The following is a 25,963-nucleotide window of genomic DNA, read 5'->3' on the forward strand; positions in this document are numbered from 1 at the left end:
ATCTCAGCTCTACAACAGAGGACAAATAATTTTTCCTCGGCATACTGCAGTTCCCCTACTGTGACACAAGGCTACAGTGCCTTTCCAGCAAATAGAGACATTATGAGGATAAACAGTAAACATGATTGATTCCAGGTGACCTCCTGTGCACAATGTGAGTGATGCTTTAGCACACATAGAGACCACAGAATTCCCCATGCCAAGCTCTGTTAGCAGGAAATGAGACCAGGCAGGTTGTCTGCACATCAGCCATGGGGCAGCCATGGAGAAAGAAGTGTAACATGCTTAAAACTGATCAACAAACTGCTTTTCCACAGTTACATTGGCACGGCCATAAGGGACTTGATTATGGTGGTATTGCTTGGTGAATATGTTGATTCTCATACTCACAGAATGATGTTTCATCCTATCTGTACGTCAAACGTTTAATGGCCTTCGAACACCTCTACTGATTTTCCTCTGTAAATGCTATAGCTGCAACTCATTTAGACCATTTGTGAACTCTGAACTTGCACTCCAGTGGCAGAATATTAAAAAAAAATTGCCTTCTCATTAGGATATATTTAAACCAGAGCCACATATGCTGTTCAAAGCAAATAAATCATGGTCATAAACTTCTGTTTATTCTATTTCTGTGCCACTCAGTAACAATTTTTAGAGCATGTTTGGGTGACTGGAAATAACTGAATGCAAGACTAGAATACAGAGGTAGATGTGCAAAGGGAACTACATCCATTAGCAGCAATGAAAGCATGGCAGTGGACAAGGCCAGCTCCCATTTTACATTAGCACAGCTTGTGAATGAGCTGCAGATCCTTTATAACTTGTACGTTAATTATTTCAGTGGTGAATCATTTCCAACAGCAAATATATTCTTCATCATTGCAGTTTGGGGGCTTTTTAGAAAGAGGCAGAAGTGCTCTCTACCATGTTATTTCTACTGTGAATCATTTATTCAGCTTCTTGCTTTTGATGCATTGTTCTCATTAACTTGAAATGTGGCAATTATCAAGTTTTGTTTAAAAGTTTTCTTATTTTGGTTGTTCCCAGGATTTCTTTCCTGTCATACTCAAACCAGAAAATAAATATATAAACAGGTTACAAATATGAGAAAGACTGTGAGCACACATGTAAACAAATACAAAACAAATCACCATCCCAGGGTGACATCCTTCAAATTCAGGTCTGAACCACCTCCCTTGCTCTTGTCCTGCTTACCTCCCTACCTCCAGAACTGCAGTTACATGTTAGGTCACACCTTCTCTTGGCCCCATGGAAGCCAAGGATCTTTCTGTAAAGCCATCCGCCCAGCTCTGGTGTCCAAAAGCACAGGGACTCCTATGAAAATACTGATGTAGACACAGAGCACACTTAAAGGCCTGATGTTATCTTGACCCTACTATAATCAAAAGGCATCTGCCTTATTGAAGGACATGAGATGCTTTTCACAATCATAAAGAGCCACCGTGGCTTTTAGTACCTTAATTCCTGAATGAACATTAAGCCCATATGAATCTGCTGAACACCAGATCAGCACTAGAAATCTATCTGTTCTTCAGACAAATATGTAATTCTCAAGTTTAAATTGATGTAGGAGTTGCTTAAAAACCAAAACAACTTTGACATCTTCTATTAACAGTACAGCAGGCTTTTATTCTTCATTTTACCTGAGACTAGATATTCTTTAGGGCCTAGATTATTTCTGTAGGGCCTTGCACTGTCCTTTTCTCAACTGAGCCACAGGCAGTAAGATAAGACACATTGTAACTAATAATAGGCAATTATCATAAACAAACCTTGTGTTTCTCATCTAGATCTGTCAATTATATCTACTGAAAAGGCAAAAAAAGCAAAGAATCTAGATATGAAATTTCCTTTTCTTAATGAAGCATTAAAATATCATCTCACATTTGTTCTCCAGTTGTTTACAGAGGATGTCATTTGTGATGCATTGTTAAAGCCCTGTAAATCTCAGCTGGGTATAATATCCCACAGAGCAGAGAGGGCCAGATCTGCTTCAAGCTACATCTCAGTAGATTCACTGCCTTTTCTTGTATTAAGTTACTCATCTGAAATGGTATCTGTAATCCTGCTAATGAAACAGAGTAACTTCAGATAAAACAGCTGCCAAAAAGATAAGGAGAAATAATGTGAATTTCCATTAAACTTTTTGAGGTGCTTTTCACTTTCTCCATTACCAGTTTAAATATTCCTGGGTTTTCTGAAGTTCATTAATCTCTATAGGCATTTAATGGATAGTCTTGCTTTTGTATTTTAGACAACTTACTCCATGTGGTTCAATAGGTCATTAGACACATATTTATGTTATGCTTTGTCCCCCATGTTTCTTATGGGACCACATCTGAAACAGACAAAAGATTCCAAGATGGATGAATGACATCTTAATAATTCTTATTTTATAGATAAGAAAATGAACCTTGAAAGGGTGAAAGTGTCTAGTGCAAAACTCACCCTAGTCAATATTATGACTCCCACTTGTTTTGAATCAAGCCTAAAGACCTAAGTCTTAAACACCACATTCATTTCAGTGTGAATCAGGGACTTCAAAAATCCCAGTTGGCTTCCTGTTTTTTTTACTGTTATCTGTAGAAGACCAAAATGTTTTGAAAATATGAACCCTGTAAGTCTTGCTTAAGATCTTATGTAACTAGATGCACTGTTTCTAAACATGCTGGATGAGCCAAACCTGAATCATAGACTCCTAATTCAGTACATAATGAAAATATTCTTCGTAAACACGTGTACATTTCAAAACTCTAGGGATACCTAATCAGATGTTTTTCAGACTTATTTAATATTTCTTTCTCCACAATTTATAACAAAATCCAAATGCTCAGCTAAAGTGAACTATGGGCACCTAGTCTGGTGCTTGCTGTCTTTATTAAGTCCAATAGTTCGGAGCAAGAATTTAGATGTCAGTGCCCCAGACAGAAGTATCCAAATACAAGTTCTGGGCTTTAGCAGTGTCAACAAGAGATACATGAGTCAGAGCCTGACTAGGGGTGTGATGTGGGGTGGGTATGACCACAGCTCAGGATTCAAAATGGTGTCTGTGAAATGCACAGCACCTTCTGAAGGGCTACTTGATGCCTACACCACTGTGCCTGCAGCTGGAGAACTCCATGTTTTCTCTGTCTCTTTTGAACATTGGCCAGAATTTCTTCTTTCTAATTCCAACGCAGAATGTGCGGGGAAAAAAAGAGAGATTTGGGGTCTAAGCATAAGGTAAATTTTCAGTCACATTGAAGATGAAAATACTGACACTAACTCTGTTTAGATTCTTCTTTCTTCTAACTGTGTTACATCAATAATACCATTTTCATTTTGTGACTGGCTGTTACAAAAGAAATTAAAGTATTTCCAGCTTTCACAGGTGTACTTCAATTATTTTGAACAGCTGAGACATAAAGTCAAGTCATGCAAATCTGTAACAACAGACTCTTGTATAGATATGCCGCAAATAAGCTGAAAGGAGGTCATCCTTCTGTCTTCCTGTGCAGATCAAAAATGAAGTCTACTGGACAGATTGGCCTTGCAGCTGAAGCAGTATCCGAAGGCAAGAATTTAGGTCTCTATCCTGATGTGCACATCATGCAGAAGCAGGAAGCAATTTATTCACAGATTAGATCTCTGAGCTAGAGGAGGAAGATGGTAGTGACTGGTTTGAGTTTTGTGGCAGGAATTGCGGCATACTTTGTGCTTAGCCGTGCAAAACAAAAAGTAAAGAGTAGTATAAGCCTCACTGTGGGAGTAAGAAATTCAAGAGTTTCTAGTAAACTGCACTGTTTTGACAGGCATAGAGAAGTAAAAAGAGTTTAGGACTGTGTCATTTGAGAGATATTAAAATTTGTCATAAACTAGTCTTCTATAACTATCTGTTGTGTGACTTAAGACAAAAGAAAAATAAATTACAAATATAAGAGGAAATAGATATCATAATGTCTCCTCCTAATCTACTCATTTTCATTTACAAAGTCAACACAGATGAATGAGCAATTTACCCAGATGAAATCACTGTACTTCTTAGTCCCCTTTTGCAATAACTGCCCATCCCTAGTGATTTGCCTTCATGGTTAATTTACAATTGAGTTGTTATGAATGCAGAGAGGGGAAAATCTATTGAAAAAAATAGTTGGATGTGACTGCCAATCCAATGCACTCCACAAATCTGCACTGGGGATGTAATTTGGGGGGCTATAAGCTCTGCAGTCAGAGAGCCTGCACCGAAGCATATAACCTGCCCCTTTGAAAACTCATTCTTATACAGATTTGAGCTGTCACTCTGGGCTTTCATGAGCTACTTAGGATAAAAACAGGGAGGAAGGAGGTTGACACTGATTAAAAGCCATAGATTTTCAGCTGCCTTTCTGTTTGGAGAGTGCATTCAGCTCAAGGTGACTCATGGGGGGATTGGGTTTTCACCCTTTTTCCAAAATTTTGGGTTTTTCAAAGCCTGATGTTACAGCAGAGGAAAGATCTCTCTGGAAGGCTCTATGCCCTAGACATAACTTATTTGAGTGTCTTCAGTTTGTGAGACACATGAAGGTCTCCTGGTTGATTGACAGGCCAAGACTATGAAGTCATCTTGAGAAAGCCATAAATAGCATAATTCAGCTTTTCTGAGTCCCCAGCAGGTGGTTTCATCAGGCACATAAGTCTCTACAAGCATCAAAATTGACAGATTTCATTAACTTTCTTCAACTTGAGCATCCAGCTGTAATAGACAGTGTGGAGAAATCAGAAGAACTGCAGGTTCTCAGCAAGACTGTGTTATCAGACAGTCCTGATTTTACAGAGCCGGTAGGTAAGGCAGTGGCTTAGCAGTCACTGTTCTCACTGGTACAGCTCTTTATGACTAATCCCCACAGCATCCTTTCTCACCTCTCTGAGTCTTGCAGTTTAACACCGCAGTCAGCCTCTAGAAGAAAATTGCATAATGCAATATGAACAGTCATCTTTTCCAGCAACAGGTCTGCATCCAGCTCTTGTATTTTAGCACAGGTCTGGCAAAATATGGAGTTATTTCTTAAGCTCTTGCTCTTGGAATCATGTAACCTCTTCTCAGATGTCATGAAAAACAAGAAAGTTGCTGATTCAGAGCATGAAAAACCTTAGGAGACTTTTTGGAAAGGAGAAAATAAAGAGGAACTCCTCCACTGAATGATTATTTTCAGTACCTTTAATACCTTTAAGTAGTGAAAGATTCTTCTCCTTGTTCAATGAGGTCAAGTGCAAGATCCTGCGTCTGGGTCAGGGCAATCCCAAGCACAAATACAGGTTGGGCAGAGAATGGACTGAGAGTAGCCCTGAAGAGAAAGACTTGTGGTTGTTGGTGGATCAAAAGCTCAACATGAGCTCTCTCATGAGACCTCACCTGGAATACTACATTCAGTTCTGGAGTCCTCAGCATAGGAAGGACATGGATCTGTTCAAGGGAGAGCAGAGGAGGGCCACAAAGATGATCCAAGGGCTGGAGCACCTCCCATATGAGGACAGCCTGAGAGGGCTGGGTTTGTTTAGCCTAGAGAAGAGAAGGCTCATGAGTGACCTAATAGCAGCCTTCCAGTACTTAAAGAGGGCCTACAAGAAACCTGGGGAAGGGCTCTTTATCAGGGAGTGCAGTGATGGGATGATGTCAGGAAGATACTAGGAAGAATTTTTTTGCTGTGAGGGTGGTGAGGCACTTGCACAGGTTGTCCAGAGAAGTCATGGATGTCCCATCCTTGGAGGTGTTCAAGGCCAGGCTGGATGGGGCTTTGAGCAACCTGATCTAGTGGGGCATGTCCCTGCCCATGGGAAAGGAACTGGACGATCTTTAAGGGCCCTTCCAACTCAAACCATTCTATGATTCTTTGCCAAGTCAGCTTGACTTCCATTATTCTGTGTTTTGAAGGTCTGCTTTTGGGTTTTGGGTGAACAATAAACTGCTGGTTTTAAAATGCTGCTCTCCTTCCCACTGTCACCGTTCTGACAGGACACCTTCCACTCTCACTCCACTGAACTGGAGACAGTCACAGGTCATTTTCAGGGAGGAAGGAGGGAGAATATTCAGAGGCCTGCCATGTAGCTGGAAATAACTGTGTGACATGGTACTTCTGTTTATATTTGTCCTCTCAGATTGTAAGGTATCTCCTTGCACTAGGCAATAAAAATATTATTCAAGGCACTTGAAAGTCAACAGAGTTTTTGATAAAGTCAGTGAAATGGCATGTTAGAAAGGCCTACACAGGATCTTCTGATCTGAGAAAATACCTCAGTGGTGTTCCAGGGAGTGTAACTCTTAGAATCACTATAGAGATACCTGTATGAAACAGTCAGAAGATCGTGTAGCAGACTTCTGAAGTTTCACAGTGTCCAGAAATAACAATATTTATTCTTGAGTGCCATCTACTGACAATTTCTCTCCTAATGATTTACATTTATTGACATTGCTTATTTTTAATACTGCACGTAACACCTATTAGCTTACATGGGGTGAGGGCTGCAATTATGGAGCTAAAGGATTAGAAGTTAATATTTTATTGGGACAGCTGTTAGCTTGTAGTACTCCTTATTCCTTGAGCATCTCATTCCCCTCTGCAAACTAGGTTATTCTTCAGGTGATGTTTTCAGTTCTTTCTTAAACTTTCCTTTTTCTTCCATCCGTCACCAGCCCTCCTCCCATCTGCCATTCCCTTCCTGCCTGCTCCTTTCACCTGGAGAGCAATTTCTGGCCTCAGTCTTCTGACTTCAAAGAGTAGCTCTCGTTGTACTGCCTCCTTGTGGAGAAGGTTGCATCCCTGAGTTTATTATAGCATTGCTGAGATCTTCCCCTCCCCCCCCACTCCCCGGCCTTTCTGTTCTTCGTTTTCTTTCAAAAGCTTTTCTCAGCAACGTTTGTGTGGTAACCTTGAAAATATTTAATGATCACTGACTGCACTATATGACCTGTTCTAGAGATATTTTATTTTAGTTATGTGATACTTGAATTAGCATTATTATTACAGTTTTTCATTTTCTGTCTGTAAGATTTCCTCCCTCACCAGTCCAATACATTTTGCACAGATAAAAATAAATTAAAGCTGAAGAGTTATGCTCAAGGACAAGATGTTGTGAAGTTTAGCCTATGAGGTATTTCTTTCCCTGTTAAAAATATAATCTTTCCAGATAAAGAAAACACCAAGTACCTAACTCATTATGTGCAATTGAGAAATGTAAAGAAAGGCTTCCTTCTTATACAATTAGGTTTTGACTTAATTCCACCTTTGCCACCTAGCCAAAGGAATGATGGAAATAGTATCAAAGCCACAAAGTGCACAGCAAGGTTTTTTTGGCCATACCTTAAATAGTACAGTGTGATGGCCAGTAACACCCAAGCACTCAACTGCCACTCAATTTCAGGTAGAAAACATCAAACAGGAGAAGTGTAGACATTTGTATGATGCCACTATGGAACATGGGATTTTTTTTGTCTGCAACACATCTATTTGTGGAACTTCCTCCCAGAGGATTTTCCTGAGGTCAAAGTCGTAAGTAGGTTTAAAAAGGATTAGACAGATTCATGGTGGGCAGGTATGATATTTGCTATTAAGTGTGACAGCTTGGATATAACATCTGTTGCAGAAAGCCCCTGTGGAGCTGATGGCTGGAAGGCCGCAACAGGGAAGCTGCAGTTTTGTGCTAACCCTGGCTGGTGCAGCCAGTCCCTGCCAGGAGCAGTAGCTACAGGAGCCACGGGCTGATTCCAAACATCCATCTTCTGTCTGGAGAAAGCTTTTGAATTCCCATGGAAGTGGCAGTTTTTCTTAAATGTTTATTCTCCACTAAGAACTCATAGATCCCCAAATCTCCTGTGATAAAACTGGGATTGCACCCCCGAAGTCAGTGCCACAGAAAGCACAGGGTTAGGCTTTCCCAGGATTGCATTAGAGACAATTTTGCTGAACTGAGGACTGAAGAGTATTTCAGTATTTGTTCCTGGATTTCTAAGTCCATACTCTGCCTTTCATATAAACACAGATCCACATTAATAGTTGACTGACTCAGAAGCTACTGAGCAGCAACATGTTATATGCCATGTGCATCCAATTCTTTCATTTTAATGATTAATCACCTCCTGTGCTGCAATTCATAATTGAGTCTTTTTCCTCCTTTCTTGAATCAGGCAGCAAAAACTGATCAGTGACAGAGATGATGCTTGTGAAATTGCTATACAGGGGTTTCTCTCACTGAAGGGCTGACAAGATACCAGCTGAGGCAAAAGCTTAATTGCATGGGTGATCAAAGGAGAATGTATGAAGACAGTGAGACTGTAAGAGTATATGCACAGAAGTGTATTTTAGCAAAAGATTATAGGGGTACACGTGAGTGTGGCACACACAAAATGACAGAAAAGAATTCATGAGCTAGTACAAAATAGCATGCTAACCAAACTCATCCACAGATCAGCTTCAGCCTCTTCTCAGCTCTTGCCTAATAGAACTGTGTTCTGTAAATTGTCATCCTCCAAACCATATGAAGAGAAAAAAGGGAAGGTTCATTACTTGAGGAAGAGGGGGGAACCTCGTGAGGCAGAAACATCTAGTCTGAACTGGAAAACAGAGATCAAAGCAATGAGCTGGAATGGGAAGAAAAGACACAGGACACTGACACAGCATGCTCCTGTGAATGGTGGGAATTGAACTAAAACACTGAAAACTGAAAAAGCATTTAAAGCACACGCCAGTCCTTCCATATGCTGTAAAACGCTGTACTGACAGAGTTTCAGTTTACAATTTGCATTGTGCTTTGTTGTATTGCTCACTGTCTTCCTTTTACTCAGCTGCACTTAAATCACTGGGAGTATTTGAGGAGAAAAGTACCTCTAAATCTGTAAACATTAAAATGGCTTATACACAGACTTGTACCATTTTAGCTCATATCTTTTAAAGACCTTGTTACAGTTAAATTGGAATAAACCTCTATGTCAGTGACCTTCAACTGATTCAAGCTGCACTGATAACAATCTATTCTCAGTTTATTTAAGAGACGCTAGGCAGAAATGCACAGTGTTTCACAAACTGATCAGAGGACATACTCTTACTGAAATATTAAAACTTATGCATTCAATCTTTTCATATTCAGCTGTGGGATTTTTGAACTTTTGCCATTTTACATTTTGCAAACCCCTCCATGGAGCGAAAACAAGTGAGTTTGGAGCAGTCAGGTCAACAGCCTTTTGCTTCATCACCTGAATGTTTGTGCAAATGACAGAAGCCCTCAGCTTTAGTGTTTTATAAAATTCTATGAAATTATATTTCTTCTACTTACCCTACTCTGAACTCAGGCATCTAGCCTCTAGTTGCCTCTTTTCTTGTAAAAATAATGAAACTCCGTCATCTAAGATGCTTACTCCAACAGTAAAAAATCCTGCCTCTTGGAACAAAATACCTCATGCCTAATTTGAGTTTCTCTGGTCTTCTCTTCCAATTCTCAATTCTTGTGCATCTTTTTCTACTCAACTATATATCTTTGTAGTACAAAGAAGTCTAGTTCAAGATAACAGGCCTTGCACCGACCTGCACATCTCAAATGTGAGTGACACTCGAGGTTACCAGTCCTCATACCACAGTACTGCAAGCAGCACTCTACTTCCAAAAAGCTGGAGTGAGAGAAAAATTTCTCAGTCTAGGAGTAAGGGTGGCACAGTTAGATTGTCTACAAATGCAGATACAGCAGGATTTTAGCATTTCAGAACTCAAGGCACACTATACACACATATACATCCTGTAGGTTTCAGGTATGTTTGGTCCCAGTTCCCACAATCCTCAATGTCAATGAGCGGATAACAGTAAATCCCATCAAACTTCGGCGCTCGGCTAATTTCAATGTTCTTGCTTGCATACCTTCCAAGCCACCTCACTCTAGTAAAGGCTGGAGGTGTGTGGCTAGGAGAAGGCAGAATGGAATCATCTAGAAATACTGCTGTGTTCTCTGACAGGAAGAAAAGAGGAATGATTGTTCTCTTTTCTCATGTACAATGTCCATATCTGCAGTCTGTGTGTGCAAAAATCACTACCCACTGCGTTATTCTTTCCTCAAGGACATGGGGAAAAATTGGTACTAGAAGAGAGGGAGGTTGCCCTGACAATTAAGGAGCTGGACACGGTCAGTTGGGAAGCCTCTCAGATTGCCTGTTCCACCACAGACGAGTCAATAAATTACTCTGCATGTGAGCTCCCTAATGCAGTAGTTACTTAGTCTATATTGTCTGTTTATGGCCAGATTGAAGCAGTTTTATGTCATCAAAGTTTATCTAGTATAAGACTGTGAGGAAAAATGCAGTCATGGTTATGAATGAGTACTGTGTGATGTTAAAAAGAGGATAGAAAAGTATTGCCCCTCACAGGCTGGCAGTGATAAATTATGGAGTCCTCTCCCTCCAGCCTCTCACAGCTGTGATGGCTACAGCAGAACCTTAGCCCAAACACTGTTCTTATTTAGCACTGGAGCTGTCAAGCCAGTCTCAGCTTTCATGTGGGATTTCATGAAAAATATATTTGACAATTTCTTCAAGCTGCAAGGCCTCTAACCATGCCTTCAGCTTGCCAGCCATAGTACTTACATGCTTTGTGAAATTTATGTTTCACATCAAGAAGAGTAGATGATGGAGGCAACTGGAAAAGAAAGCAAAATGCATGCAGATTAATTTTTCTGTCTTCTTCACTCTGGAATCCCTTCTTTCCTCCTCTAATGAAGAGATGATTCTATTTGTCTGCAAGTTCCTTAGTCAATAATGAAGCAAATCAGCAAATTCACTCTCACATGTTGATAAGTTATTAACAATTGTCCACATTTGATTTATTCATTACCTGGACTACCTCTGTTTGCCTAATGGAAAAGTAAAATCTCAAGGGTCAAGAAGAAAAGCTGTTGGCCCTGCTTGAGGCAATAATTGTCTTCAAGATCAAACTAGTGAGACAACTTGAAGGACTACCTCTAAAGTTAGGTTCAAGCATCCTCAGGTCTGGCTCTTAGAAACATGAAAGAGTTTTCCTGAGAAACCAGTAGCAAAGGTGGCATGTTCCGGTTTTTCTGCCTGAAATGAGTTTGTTTCTGCATGCTGTTGTTCATGTGCACTGAAGCAATTCAGGTGTCACAGTGTTGGATGGCCGTGTGGAGGCCTTTTAGGCTCTATTTTATTATGTATATTGATTTCTTAATACACTTCGTACAAAGTATCTAGAAACACAGAATTTACTAGAGTGAAAGACTTAGAAGTATCTTGCATTTACAACGGAAGACAATGGAACACATCAGGAAGTAGTATGTTGAACTTGAGATCAAGGTAGTAAAAGGCAAAATCTAGTCTTAACAAGACCATCCCTTTACAGTTGACACTGATTTATATTCCATATTGTTCATTTAAGCACAGAGACTGAGAAGTAAATTGAACTGTGCCTTAAGCATAGGGATCTGCTTTGGCTCTAGGAAGAGAACTCATTGCTGCAGTCAGACAGCAGAATGCAGAAATCTATGTTCCCTGGAGACTTTAGTCACCTATGCAGCATAAGATAACACCAGAATCAAGTAGTGGTGATATATACGAAACCCTTGGGGAGCAGCAGAATTTCTTCAAACTGAGAGAGAAGCAGCCATGGCACCAGTTTCTCTGTCTGGGCACTGATCACCTGGTTCACCCTCTCTGCAGCTTCCCTCAGTCTAACTAGAATGCAACAGTTTCCTGGCATAGACTCGTTGACAGTTACACAGGGGCCCAACAGTTCTGCTCTGCAGAAGCTTGTATACCTCTTCCCACCTAAAGGTGGAGTTTGCTAGGCAATCCAATTCCTCATTCATTGCATTAGAACTCACACACTTAAGCATTAATTGACTTACTGAAACTTGCTTATGTCTCGGTACCATCGTTAGCCTGTATCCCTACTTATCTCAAATGTGAATAATGAAATTCATCTATTTTACTTATTAGTGATATTAGTGAGTTGTGACAGTCGCCATGCATAAAAAGTAGAAAACCTAAGAGATTCTGCTGGTAGAGGTCAGTCAACACCTTAACACAGATTGTTTTGATGAAAAGAATAAATCTGGAGAAATACTCATGTAAGAAAATAAAATTGCTGACTTGAAAGTAACAAATAAGTACAGAAAGAAAGTTTTGCTCTTATATAATTTGACTTCCCATGCAAATATGCAATATACACTTAGGAGTAAGCCAACTTTTTCCAGCAGTATTATGAACAGGCAGAAAAGTCAATGTCTAAAGCTGTAAAGCAATACCTGTGCTAAATGATATGCAAAGTTCAGATTTATTTTCCTAGCTATTTCTTTGGGTTTAGAATAGAATGCTTTGTTTTCCACAGTTACAGAGGGTTACACTGGGCACTGGAAAAGTCCTTATTTTCAGAAACTGCTCTAAGAACCTCTAAACAGACTTGTCTCTCTGATGCACCTGCTAAGCAATGCTGACTCCACCTAAATCTGTGGCTAGACCCCTTGAAACCAATCATGTATTCTTTCTCCCTCCCTGATGTCACCAAGGTCTGTGTTGCACCCAAGCCACATTGAACAGTACTAAGCCAGGAAAGGGGCATTGCCCTTCAACTTGCTGAAGCCAGCTGGGTTCCTTTCCTCCCCATCTATAGGCAATAATAGAAGAAGCCATCTTATCTTTCTCAATTCAAAAAAGAAAGAAAACATTTTGTCTGTATTCATTGCTCTTAAGTCCGTGCAACGTCCAGTAGAACAGCATATCTCCCATCTGCCTTTTCTTGTAATGTGTACAACTGCTGTGGACTTGAATATGGGAGATAGGGTGGAGTTCATGTTTCCAAAACCTCTGAAAATATCTGAAATAGCTTTCTCACATCTGTAAGGTCTGGAGCCCAGAATCTTTCAGATGCCGATGTAAGAGCTGTTAGCTGGCAATGACCACACAGCACAAAAGACTGCAGACCAAAATCTGTCATGTTGCATAGCACAGGGCAGGCATGCAGGTTTTCAGAGGTGGCATTGCCATCTCAAGGACGTGTGTGGTCTTTTCATCTGGCTTTCTAAATACAGTACAAGCCTCATTACAGCAGGGCCTGCATCCCTACAGGAGATCAGCATTTTGCCAAGCCAGGTTCTGGGAAACAGTATCCAAGGCCAACCCATGCAGTAGAGAGCTACCATTTGATAAGTCAAGGGAAGCTGAAAGAGTGTTAAGCTGAGCACATTCGTATATCAGTGCTGGCACTAAACAGAGCCCATGGTCATCGTCTTCTGCACCCCTGAATGTGTGCTGATTTCAGAGCAGTGCAGCTTTCAATTAGTGCAATATTTCTAGTCTGGCCCCTCTTAGCAACTCTGCCTTTCCCTTCTCCTCCCATTTTCAACCTGAGGCTTTCAGTGCTTTCTCCCCTCCAAAACCTGCTATGCCAGCCATGGCATTCATATCACCTAACATCAGCTATTCAAAAAATAGTCTAAACTTATGATTTAGGTCTACTTATAGAATCGCTGACATGCCTTAGGTGTTTAAAAGTTTCAAGTGCCTGACAGGATCTGTGCTTAACAATGGCCCACTGCAGCAGAGGAACCAGTGTGTGTATCCATGTGATGTGATGTGAACTATTAGACACCACTCTCCCACATCCAAAGCAGGTGCTTGAACCGCATAGCTGCAGGTGAGGGGCACTGTGCTCTTTACAATATCTATTCACCTATGAGAGAGGCAGAGCTCTTTCGCAAGAGCACTGCTGTGCCTGAGTGCATCCAAGCTGCTTTAGGCTGGTTTAAATCCTGCCAGCTCAAGCGCAGGCAGAGCACGTACCTGGTTGTCTAGTTGCAGCCTGGCAGCTCCATGTGGCACCACGCTGTATGGGCTCCATGGGCCCAGGGAAGGCACACATCCAGCCAGGAGGGCAGGAAGACATTTGTTTTATGGGCCAGATGGCTTAGAGTAGGACCTTTCCACTTGAAACAAACTGTACAGATCACAAATTGAAAAATAACACAAATATCTTCCTCTTCAGAATGGGCTATGACATAGAGGAATTGCAGTGTCCTTTCCCAGGCAGAATAATGAGGCTATAGCCACAAAAGAATGAAATATGCTTTTTTTATGATCTTGATAATTCTGCGTCCTTTTTTTTAAAGACCTCATAAAACAACGAGTGAAGTTATAGATTCTAATATTGATCAATGTGAAGATAGATGCTGGGACATCAGTGTACTACTTAGAGTGTCCTCTTTGTAGGCCATTAATTATCTTTTGTTCTTTTCATTGTACATCAATATGAGCTAAAGAATTGTAAGGATTGGAAGGGCAACTGCTGTTATTACCCTTTGTGCTAACTGAATAAAACACTCCGGAACATTTCACTGTAATTGTTAGTCTTAACTCTCTTTTTACTTTTTTAAGTTATTTCTGAAAGTGTTACAACTTTTCTTATATTTCAGAACTTTTCAAATATGCAAAGGGAAAACAGAGTGAAATACCATCCTCAGTTTACTTAAAACAAAATGGATTTCATTGTAAAAAACGTCTTACTTCTGTGTCTGACGGTCAAGCCAGTTTTCCCTCCAGCTTCTTAGCTTGTAGTCTAACACCAGGTTTTAAATAAATGAACTTCCCAGTAAGTTACTGTCATGTGTAAGGTTCAAGAATACTTTATCCTCACAAAACAATGTTATGAAGAAACGCAACTTTACAACTTTAAAACAATTTTACAACTGTGGGTTGCATTCATTACACTTTTCATTCAGAAAAGGATGATTTTAATACCTCAAATCCTGTTTTTCCTGTACCTTCATAGCAAAAGTACTCTTACTTTTCCATTCAAGGCAACTTTTCATTTTTCAGGATTTCAATAATTAAAGACCTTCTGGCTCATCAATTCCAGTTCTACACTTCCTTTATACAGCAATGCACAAAGCATCACAGTTCTTTTTAAGAATTAAAATACCATATTAGTAACTCAGGCTGTCAGTCAAGAAAAAGCCTTAAGTGGAAGATAGTATGGGAACTTAATACTGCCTTTTGTGAGTGCAAGCTAATCAGATAGTTATCCACTTTCATAACTCTTTCACATTTATCAGTCAAGAAATTACAGCAAGTCTAGTGATCTGTATGTAATTGTATCACATAGTTCATGCACTAAAGAATTATTTTAGAGGTTAGAGGTTAGCAGAATATCAATAAGAATTTGAATAAAAGAATTTTAGCAAATATGTGATCTTACATTCAACAATTCCCTTTGAACATTTTTTCTCTTTGTGACATGTCAGTACCACTGCACTGCTGAGTCACCTGCTTTCTGACAGGCAGTCATTTTCCATAATTGCAGAATTTCAGAAATTCTGCAGCTCCAGGTCTCATTAACCACAGACAGCTCTCATCTTCAGCCAGGGAACATTTGTTAAAAAGGGTGGCATCAGCTTATTGCAGGTAGAATCATAGAATCATAGAATCACCAGGTTGGAAGAGACCCACCGGATCATCGAGTCCAACCATTCCTATCAAATACTAAACCATATCCCTCAGCACCTCACCCACCCGTCCCTTAAACGCTTCCAGGGAAGGTGAATCAACCACCTCCCTGGGCAGCCTGTTCCAGTGCCCAATGACCCTTTCTGTGAAAAACTTTTTCCTAATGTCCAGCCTAAATCTCCCCTAGCAGAGCTTGAGACCATTCCCTCTTGTCTTGTCCCCTGTCACTTGGGAGAAGAGGCCAGCTCCCTCCTCTCTACAACCTCCTTTCAGGTAGTTATAGAGAGCAATAAGGTCTCCTCTCAGCCTCCTCTTCTCCAGGCTAAATAACCCCAGCTCCCTCAGCCTCTCCTCATAAGACCTGTTCTCCAGCCCCTTCATCAGCTTTGTTGCTCTTCTCTGGACTCACTCCAGAGCCTCAACATCCTTCTTGTGGCGAGGGACCCAGAACTGAACACAGGATTCAAGGAGCAGTCTCACCAGTGCTGAGTACGGAGGGAGAATAACCTCCCTGGACCTGCTGGTCACACCGCTTCTGGTACAAGCCAAGATGCCATTGGCCTTCTTGTTCACCTGGGCACACTGCTGGCTCATGTTCAGTCGGCTGTCAATCAACACCCCGAGGTGCCTCTCCTCCAGGCAGCTTTCTAGACAGACTTCTCCTAGTCTGTAGCACTGCACAGGGTTGTTGCGCCCCAAGTGCAGGACCCAGAATTTGGCCTTGTTAAACCTCATGCCCCTGGTCTCAGCCAAGTGGTCCAGCCTCTTCAGATCCCTTTGTAGAGCCTCCCTACCCTCCAGCAGATCAACACTTCCACCCAGCTTAGTGTCGTCTGCAAACTTGCTAAGGGTGCACTCAATGCCTTCATCCAGGTCATTGATAAAGACATTGAACAGGGCTGGACCCAGAACTGAACCCTGGGCAACACCACTTGCAACTGGTCTGCGGCTGGAGTTAACTCCATTCACTCTCTGAGCCCGGCCATCCAACCAATTTTCCACCCAGGAGAGCGTGCGCCTGTCCAGGCCAGAGGCTGACAGTTTCTCAAGCAGAATGCTGTGATAAACTGTGTCAAAGACTTTACTGAAGTCCAAGAAGACCACATCCACAGCCTTTCCCTCATCCAGTAGTCGAGTCACTTTGTCATAGAAGGCGATCAGGTTTGTTTGGCAGGACCTGCCTTTCGTGAACCCCTGTTGACTGGGCCTGATCACCCTGTTCTCTTGAATGTGCTTCATGATAGCAGTCAAGATCACCTGCTCCATGACTTTCCCTGGCACTGAGGTCAGACTGACAGGCCTGTAGTTCCCTGGGTCCTCCCTGCGACCCTTCTTGTAGATGGGGACAACATCAGCCAGCCTCCAGTCCAGTGGAACTTCCCCAGTCTGCCAGGACTGTTGGAAGATGATGGAAAGGGGTTTGGCAAGCCAGTTGATTTCCAAACTCATCACTCAAGAAATGCTTCATTATTATTGCTTTTGCATTCTGTTCTTGCTTTGGGACCACATTGTATTATTAGGAATCAGCAGCATTTCACAGAAGATTAATCAGGAAAACATCTGTTCTAACAGTTTTCTGAGTTTTGTGGCTTTGGCTGTCTATATGTAGTTACTTCTATGTCTTTTCCATGGTAAACTCATCGATTTATATCTGTTTGGACAAGACCAGTACACTGAATCACGAGGCTAACAAGAAAGTAATGTGGAATACACTGTGGAAGGTTATGGTAAAATATCACTCAATTTTTAATACTGTCTTTGAAAATTAACAATTAGAAAAAGTTATCTGATCTACAAGTCAAGTTTACAGTGGTTATGGGCCAAATTATCTAAGAATACACATAACCACATGTTTACTGGGTGCAGTGATTTCACTTTACACCAGACAAGTTTGGTTTTAAATATGTTATACTGTTTTGGTACTGCTAGATATGTACTTACATATTAAAAAAATCGTCTCCCTTTGCAAGCAAATTTCTGAAAAAGTGTCAGGCATCAGAAAGGGCTTTTACTCCTCTGCTAAAGATGACAATGGAAGTAAAGAGAATGCAATGCATTAGCAGATAGAAGGCATGCAAGCCTTCCCCCAGTTTATGGAATTCACCATGTTCACCTGTTTCACAGCAAATCTGGTCAGAATTGCCATGCTCCTATGCCTTCTGACCTCTTGTTAAAGTCTCCTGAGTAAGATTCCTGTATTTATCTTGAGAGCTTAACAGCAGAACCAGACAGGAAGCCGCTGTCACACTTTTCTACCATGGAATCGCTCTGGCAAAATTCTGAATGTGTAAATTTTTATTGACTTCTAATTTTAAAAATTAAATAGATTTTTGGGAAAAAAAATCCTGCTTCAGGAATATGCTGAAAAATTATTTTGTTGTGTTATTTTCATTTCAATTTTATTTCTTATCAATATAGAATTCCATTACTTTAGCATAGTTTTATGACACATCAGTCATGATAATATAAGATAATATAGCACATGACTCTCATGCCATGGAAAATAAACCAACAGGAAATAATATTCAAACAGATACACAATTAAACTGTAAAATAAATTGCACTCAAAATTAAATCTTTATTGTGTCATAGCAGATTAAAATATTCCAAAACTATTTGTAATACAATCTTTCCTGAATTCCACCTCACCAAGAATTCAAGACTTTTTGTTTTCACTGTAATTTGCAAAGAAAAGAACATCTGGGATGTACAGTTAAAAAAAAAACCAAAACAACAAAAACTAATTTTGACCAAATCTTATCAGGAAGAAAGTAGGGATTAGGGTTTTGTTTGGATTTTGATTGCCACTTCTAGCGCAGATTAAGCATATAGCTTTAGCTGTGAAATCTCTCTGAATTTGTCTTCCCTTTTCCATGAAGTAGCTATAGAAATTTAGGTTTGCTTTTTTATACCCATGCAGACTGCTAACATTTAAAATCAAATAGTGCACCCAAGAAACTCAACCAGTAGTAAGCACAGGATGGTCACAAACTATTTAAAGGATTGTATGGAAACAAAAAGGAAGGCTAAGGTCAACCAACTCAAGAGAAAATTGACAGGAGAACATGCATTGGCAAAACCAGTGGTTCTGTGGGTAGCAAGGTTTAATAAAACCTTACTTCCTATGAATAAAGGAGCCCCAAAGCCTTCTCCAGCTGCCCCATATCCCTTTCCTGCTTCCTATGATGTTTCAATTGGACAAGAAACTGGGGCTTCTTTGCTGCCATGGACTTGCTGATCGCCGAGTTAGAATGTGAATGTTGAGCTGACAGCTGATTACTGGTATAAAGCTAGGGTGAAGTCTGCACCCTGACTGCCCTCCCTGCTCTGAAACACTTTGTTACCCAGCCACCAGTTTGCATCAGAAAAGCAGGAACTATGTAATCTTTTGAGCACTCTTTATTTTTTCTCTTTCAGATGTATTTAAGTTTCGTCAGTAGCTCCAAAGTGATGATGAGGAGAGCAGTCAGGGAAAGATGGAGCGACAGCAATTCCCCTGTGGTCAATGAGAGGAAGCATGAAGCTGACAAGCAGAAAAGAATGGGAAACAAGGGTGATACATGTGAACTATTAGACATCTTCAGGTCAGTTAGAAATTAAAGTACTTTTCAAAATACCAAGTGCAATAAAGAGATGCTTGCTGTACTTTTGGTATATATTCTCTGACTGCTGAAATTTGTTCTCTTGTAGCAAATTAAAAAAGTAAAGCTTGCATTTTAAGGACATTTTGAAATCCAGAATTGTTTAAAGCTAGGCAGATATGTTATAATGATAGTTTTAATATATACTGCTACATATTTATAGATCCATTACTACATGGCTGAGGTACTTTGTGAAGAATCACAGGTCTGATTCTGGAAAAAAACTGAAGCATATTCTAATGGAACAATAAATCATGGGCAGGGGTATCTTAATGCTACAACAACGCCTATATGAGATGCCATTATATATCTAAAATTCCATCATGAGTTGTGCTGATCCACTATCAGGCTAGTAAAGCACCTGCAGCTCCCTATTTCCAAGAATCTGTGAGTTATCTTTGTTATAATAAAGCAAATGTACAGATGGAGTGAAATGTCGTAACTTTCTTGGGGTAAAGGACATTTGCACAATGCCTGGGATTCTGTCTCTATGGATACACTTTTGGCAGTATTCAATGCTCTGGTAGCATAGATGGCTTTTACTGTTGGCCAGAATGGCTTATGTTCACGAAGAGCTGGAGCACCACTGATGTCTCAAGAATTCATTCTCTTGTTTTCACTGAACTTCGAATCAGGCTTTAATTTTTTTTATTATTTATTATATTTCACTCTTTCTTTCTTCCCCCTAGGCTTAGACTTTTATATCTAAAATGAAAGATGTATAAAACCTGTCATTTAAAGGCACTTCTAAGCTTTGAAAGTTAGTAGCAGCTGAAGCATTAGTCTCCAGCAGTAGCTTCTGTAATTCTTTAAATTATCCCTTCACAAATGCTAACTGCCCTAAAGTTACCAGCTTCTCCCCTCCCCAGACTCTCTCTTTTAAATAAATCAAAGGCCATTTCTCCAAGTATTCAATTTCAAAAGCCATATTAAAACAAGAATGGTGACAGCAAAGAGCAAACAGAAATTAATATATGTTGTTGTCTCTGTTCATTTGAAACTATCTGTAGCTGTATTGATATCAAAATGATGTGAATTTTTAGTGGAGCAGGAGGAAGTGAGTGTAATGCATTGCTTCAAGAGAATTTGAATAAATTTACCTACTTTACAAAGTGTAAGTAATAACTGAGGAAGAAAATACTACTGTCATCACCTCAGCACTGTGGGGGGAGGGATGAGATTCAATTCTTATGGGCAAGAAAATGCATAGACTTTATGACATATTTGTAAATGTAATGTGTTTTCTTGCAGCGCCTCCCAGCAGGGACTAGATCCCCATTGTGCAGGATGCTGTGGAAACATACAGTGAAAGATGCAAGACACCATAAAACTATCCTTCCAAAAGGAAGTAAAAATTAAGTTAATTTCATGTCTGTGTTCATTCACCTGTATCGTTAAGGGGATCCCTAGCTTGTGGGACTTAGCATCAATGTGGGGTTTTACCATGCAATCGATCTCCTTTGACATAGTCCTTTTGGGCACCTTTGGCATCAGTGGCAGAACATCTCTAATGACAGATTGCTTGAATGAGAAAGACGATGATCTTAAAAAAACTGTGCATGAAGAGAGGCTGCCGTGGAAGTGCACAAGTTCTGCTCATTCTCCCCAAGAAAGAATATGGAATCCTGTGAAGTGGCATATTATAACTGCAAGATTAAGGGGAAAAAAGTGACTATGCAAGGCAATGAAAACATCACTCTCTTTCCTGGAAAAGGACTTCTTTATTATACTTCCCTAGAATGAAGCAAATGAGGAGAGTGTGATATAAAAGGCTGTGTCCTGGTACTGCAGAGAGTTTCTTTGCAGAGTTTCATTGCCTACTTTAATGACTGCATTTGCTCACCTAAAATGAATGTGATATGTCTAACCTCCAAATCATGATGTGAGAAGTTATTCTTATTTGCTAGAGATGACTATGCAAAAGAGAGTTGGTGATGACTGTTCTCCTTGGCTGCTCACTTTCTGTGACAAAGATGCAACCCACAGAGTAATAGATATATGATACTAGAAATAGCATCTCTCCAGGTATCCAATTTTGCTGTCATGCCAGTGTAAATCCATTGTATTGTTAAACCATAGTGCACAGATAGAAGGATATTATTTTTTTAGAAGCTTTGCAAAAAAAAAAAGTTCTTATAAACTCCTTCAGACTCAGACAAGCCTCCCAGAGTAACCAAAATAAGCCCTAATTAATCTTTGGCAACAGATGCATACACTGTGTGATATTTAACAGGTAGAAGAGTTGTATATAGAAGTAGCTAGATTGATGCATAGATTTGTGTTATGCTGGTCACAACAAAAATGGACAGGCCCTACACAAAGGCCCTTTAAGAGAAATAACAATGTTCACACGACTTCTATCGTAGATATTGCTCAGCATGTCTGCAGTTACAAACATATAGTTAGATGTTCCTAGAATATAATTGCTAACGACAAACTTTTAACCAGCAGTAATCAACTTTTCCAAAGAGATTTCAGAGGGAGCAGACACTGGCTGCATGGAGGGCTGGTTTAAGAAGCAGTAGGAAAGTAGCTTCCATCATGTTCATGGCACATCAAGAAAAGAGTCTCTTCCCTGCTCACCTTCAAAAGCAAGTTCTCTTCCATAGGCCTCAAGTTTTCTGGAAAGGAGGGCTACTGCATAGCAGTCAAAACCTGAGTTTGCACCTCAGCTTATAGCTTAACTTGCAAAATCATATAGCATGAAACTACACAGCTCTGAGGTTTTTGACAAGAAAAAGCTTTCTCCAATGGTTTCCCCAGAAGTGATTTATTCTGTAAAACTATATTGTGTAACACTTTCTGCCTTAAAAGCAACTCATGCAAAATTAATTACATTGCACTATGTTTGTGGGAAAATACATTTTACTACAAGTTAATTTGAATAAAAAATTATTATACGATGAACACTATAAAAGAAACAGTTATGAGTTGCCTTAATAGCATTTATAAATCAAATCATTGTACATTGATAACTTTAAAACTAACCTATTTCGGGCTTTTGGAATAATGTACAAGTAAAACACTTTTTGAATAGCTTTGTATTTTTCACAAGTTGTGTCTGACAATGAAAAATGTGGATTATTTGTTAAAAATACAAAAAGGATTTATTTTCTTTCATTTTTAAGACCTGATGAGTTTGCTCATTCTGTTGTTTTTTATATCTCTCTGGAAGCAAGAAGAAATCACTATTTACATGTCCTCGTCTCTTTACACACAGACAGGAATTTCACCCATAGAAATTCATAAATTATGAGGAAAAAAAGGGACTCATGACCATCTGGGCTCCCCTGATGGTTTATATTAGCCAAAGAAGACATTTATTCCTTGTTGAATACTTCTTTTACTCTTTGAGCATGAAATCTGTATGACTCATGTTTCAACAACAGAACATCTAAAAAAATTGCAATATTGATTTGCATGTTGAAGGGACGTTATAATAACTACTCAGTTCACTTAATATAAGTGACTGATCCTTCCCAAAGTATAAGATGGCTAAGAAAGCCAAAGGAAAGAAAGTTATTTCCTATTTACAGATGGAGAATTAATTCACAATTACCTATGCTGCATCCAAAGCTTATTAATGTCAATTCATTGCTCAAGATCACACAGCCGAACACACCTCTTCTAAATTCCTGGCACTGCACTTAAACAACTTTTCGTTCTATATACCAAAACTAGTTAGATGCATCATCATTTTGCAGACTTTACAGAGCTCCCATTAATCTGAATAGGATTTTTATGCGTATGCAGAAGTCTCATAGAAACTAACCCTCTGCAAGCAGTGACTGCTATTTAACCATATAGCATTAATCACCTAATCACTCTGCCTGAGTTTCTATTAGGCCAAGAAAGAAAGAGGTCTTCTATCTGCCATTATACTACACTATGTCACTTTCAAAGTTAGTAATCTCTAGAATATTACAAATGTATTGGCTAAATCACAATAGTCTGAACTACTAACAACATGTAATAAAAGTGTAAATACATATATTTTTGAATCTAAAGTGCCTAGTGTCTCCTATTATAAATCCTGACAAGTAATAATTACATGCAACCCCAAGAAATGAAGCTACTCATAATTATCTTACAAACAGAAAACAAGCATTAGAAGTGTCATGTTCAGTCTGTATCAATGTTATATTTAATTAAGCAGAAGATTATGTACAATCCAGTAAAATGGTCTCTTGTTTCTTCTAATAACCAAATTACATGAAGTTCACCAATACTAACAAGTAATCATGGAAGTAAGAAACTCAGTTTCTATAGTTTCAAGGTTGACTCAGGAAGGTATTATCACAGAAAGTAAGGGATTTTGCCAGGTGAATCCAAATTCTTTAAGCATTCTTGGGAATCTCAGCCTCGCCCTATGCTTGCATCTGTCTCTTGGTACTGTGTCAAAAAAAAAAAAAAATTGAACATAGATTCCTGAGTGGTTTACAGTTGTTTTTGCTCATCTGTGTGTATTTTACCTCTATACAGACAGTACTCCAAAATCACCACTTCCAATGCTCTTTCCACATCTACAGGAACAGAGTCCATGGGTTGAAGAAGGTGTAAAAAGTGTTCAGACTCATCAAAATTGAGAATAAAGATTCAAATGCAGGTCTGCTGTTGTCCCAGCAGACTACAGTTCTTCCATGCATCATGAAAAGATTCTGGAAATGTGGCTCTTGGCCTAATTCTGTTTCTGACAAATATTTCTTTTGATGACATTACAGGAAAACGTAAGATAAGAAACAGACTCAGTCTTTTTTTGGATCAAAACCTTATTCAGTATAGTATTTGATAACCCTTTTTTCTAACTGTGTAAATATCATGCAGTAAATTAAATAACACAAATTCTGTCATTATAACTGGCATCAATAGCCATCGTATTTGTTTGACCATTTCATGTTTGCCCGTTAGCTACATGAAAAAATCTCAAAAAAAATGTTTTGCCACATTAATAATTACCAGAGACATTTACCTTTAGCTAGGAATACAAATTGCAAAAACACCTTTTAAGCAATCAAGAACACTAGATATATGGCAGTATTCCACATTGTATATTTCAAAGGTGTTGAATTAAACATTTGAAGCAAACTTATCCACCAGTTCCAGCTGTTGCCTGTGAGGATAAGGGAATTTTTTATTTTCACTTTTTTCTTCTAGCAAAACAATAAGTCTCAAAGCTCTACTATGTTACTGAGAAATCCAAGTCTAAATAGATTAGGATTCCCATTTTCATGGCATGCAAGAGACCATCTCTTCTGCTGAGTGACAATGAATCACAAAAATGGTGATAAAAATATATATGAAGAGATTTCTCAGCTGTTGTTTACTGTGTTGCAAACTTTCTTCCTGCCCAGTTCTCTCATTCTTGCACAATTTGACTCTAGTTCATATTTTCTGAACCATATGATTAGAAAAAGAACATCTTTTATATCTAAGATCCTTTGTTTAAATTTTGGGGTTTTTTAAACTGCCAGGTTCCTGCCCAATCTGACAAGTAGGGCACGGCTGAGTATGCTTCGGTAACAAGAACCTGTAGCATTGCAGAGGTGCTAAGCTTTAATGGATGTATTAAAACATCCATTCTGAAGCAGACATTTAGATATCATGCTCTGAAATAAATACTGCAATTTAATCATCAAGAGACAGTTTAAGGACATATCTTGGGTCCACAAAGCAGTCAGGAGGTCTAAAACAAAGTACTATTGCATTATTTCTAAAACTCCTGGAGAAAAACAGCCAATGTTTATGACTAACAAGAAGTTATGAGTATCTTCCAGAGAAAAGAATGAAAGTATTTCTATTACAGGGTAAGATTACAAGAGAGTGAAGACAGAGTCCCTGAACTGGCATCGTGTGAATCCAACGTGGTAGAATAACACACTCACCTTGTCAACAATGCAGATCTGCTTCTTACTTTGCATATCAAGAATTTCCACTTCAAAGTAAGTAATTTTTGAATGTTTGATCACTGGTGGTGATTTCAGGTGGCCAGCAGAGAGTACAAGCTGAGAGAAGTTAAAAAAAGAGCGTGTATCATTGTGGGGCATGGACAGAGCTCCTCCACGAGCTGCAAGATCCCTCTTGTGTTCTGGAGCACTGGGTTTCTGCCTCCTGTGCATAGTGTGACCCAGCAGCAGTGATCATCATATCAACTGAGGACAGTTCCAGGGGGAAAAATGTTTGCTTCCTGCATCAGTTAAATACAGTCACAGACTGATGAGACACAAAAGGTCAAGTGGCATTCCATTTTAAGAGTACTGTCTTATTTAGCAAGAGTGAAAACAATGGCTCTGTAATCCATGTCTATATTTAACCTGCTATTGTGATGTACTGTATTGCTGCTGCTTCTTTTTCTTTTTATTTAAATGAGCATTTGAAAAAAAAACAACCATGTAGTAATTCCCTATTAGAAGAAGTCAGATCCTGAAATTCTGGACTACCAAAGGAATCAAGAATGAATGCAGTAAATTCCACTATTATCTACCGAGATAGATGATTAAAAGTGTGCTCGTATATGCATATATATTGAGAGTGTGTATATGTATGTGTGTGTGTGTATATTTTATATATATATATTTTATATATAGATACACACGTTAAAAGTGTGTGTGTGTTTCCTACAAAATTATGTCAGACATCATCTAATTTAGAAATATTTGCTAATAAAATGCCTGGAGTTCCTTAGCATCATTTAGGGTTTGCTTGCAATTATAGAGAGGATCTCGTACCTGCTTGTGTTTATTTACTATGGACTCAGTTATTGAAGAGAGTAGAGCAGTAGAAATTATATCCATAAAGGCACTAATTCAGGGTTTGTATAATTTTACTATTTTTTTAATTCTTTTCTGACAATTAA

The 25,963-nt window shown here is 39.3% G+C and overlaps 1 protein-coding gene across 3 annotated transcripts in view; it reads right to left on the reverse strand.

The window, feature by feature from the left end:
- The window catches only part of TECRL (trans-2,3-enoyl-CoA reductase like), a 63,352-nt gene extending 38,061 nt beyond the window's left edge, over positions 1 to 25,291 (reverse strand). For all 3 annotated transcript variants that reach the window (XM_069855458.1, XM_069855456.1, XM_069855457.1), the window contains exons 1-2: positions 24,993 to 25,291; positions 10,604 to 10,655 (exon numbers count right to left, since the gene is read on the reverse strand). In XM_069855458.1, the coding sequence (XP_069711559.1) occupies positions 10,604 to 10,655; positions 24,993 to 25,226 (286 nt within the window). In that variant the 5' untranslated portion in view covers positions 25,227 to 25,291. The remainder of the gene's footprint in view (positions 1 to 10,603; positions 10,656 to 24,992) is intronic.
- Positions 25,292 to 25,963: the final 672 nt, after the last annotated feature.

This window comes from Phaenicophaeus curvirostris, chromosome 4 (assembly GCF_032191515.1).
Source record: "Phaenicophaeus curvirostris isolate KB17595 chromosome 4, BPBGC_Pcur_1.0, whole genome shotgun sequence".
Taxonomy (NCBI): domain Eukaryota; kingdom Metazoa; phylum Chordata; class Aves; order Cuculiformes; family Cuculidae; genus Phaenicophaeus; species Phaenicophaeus curvirostris.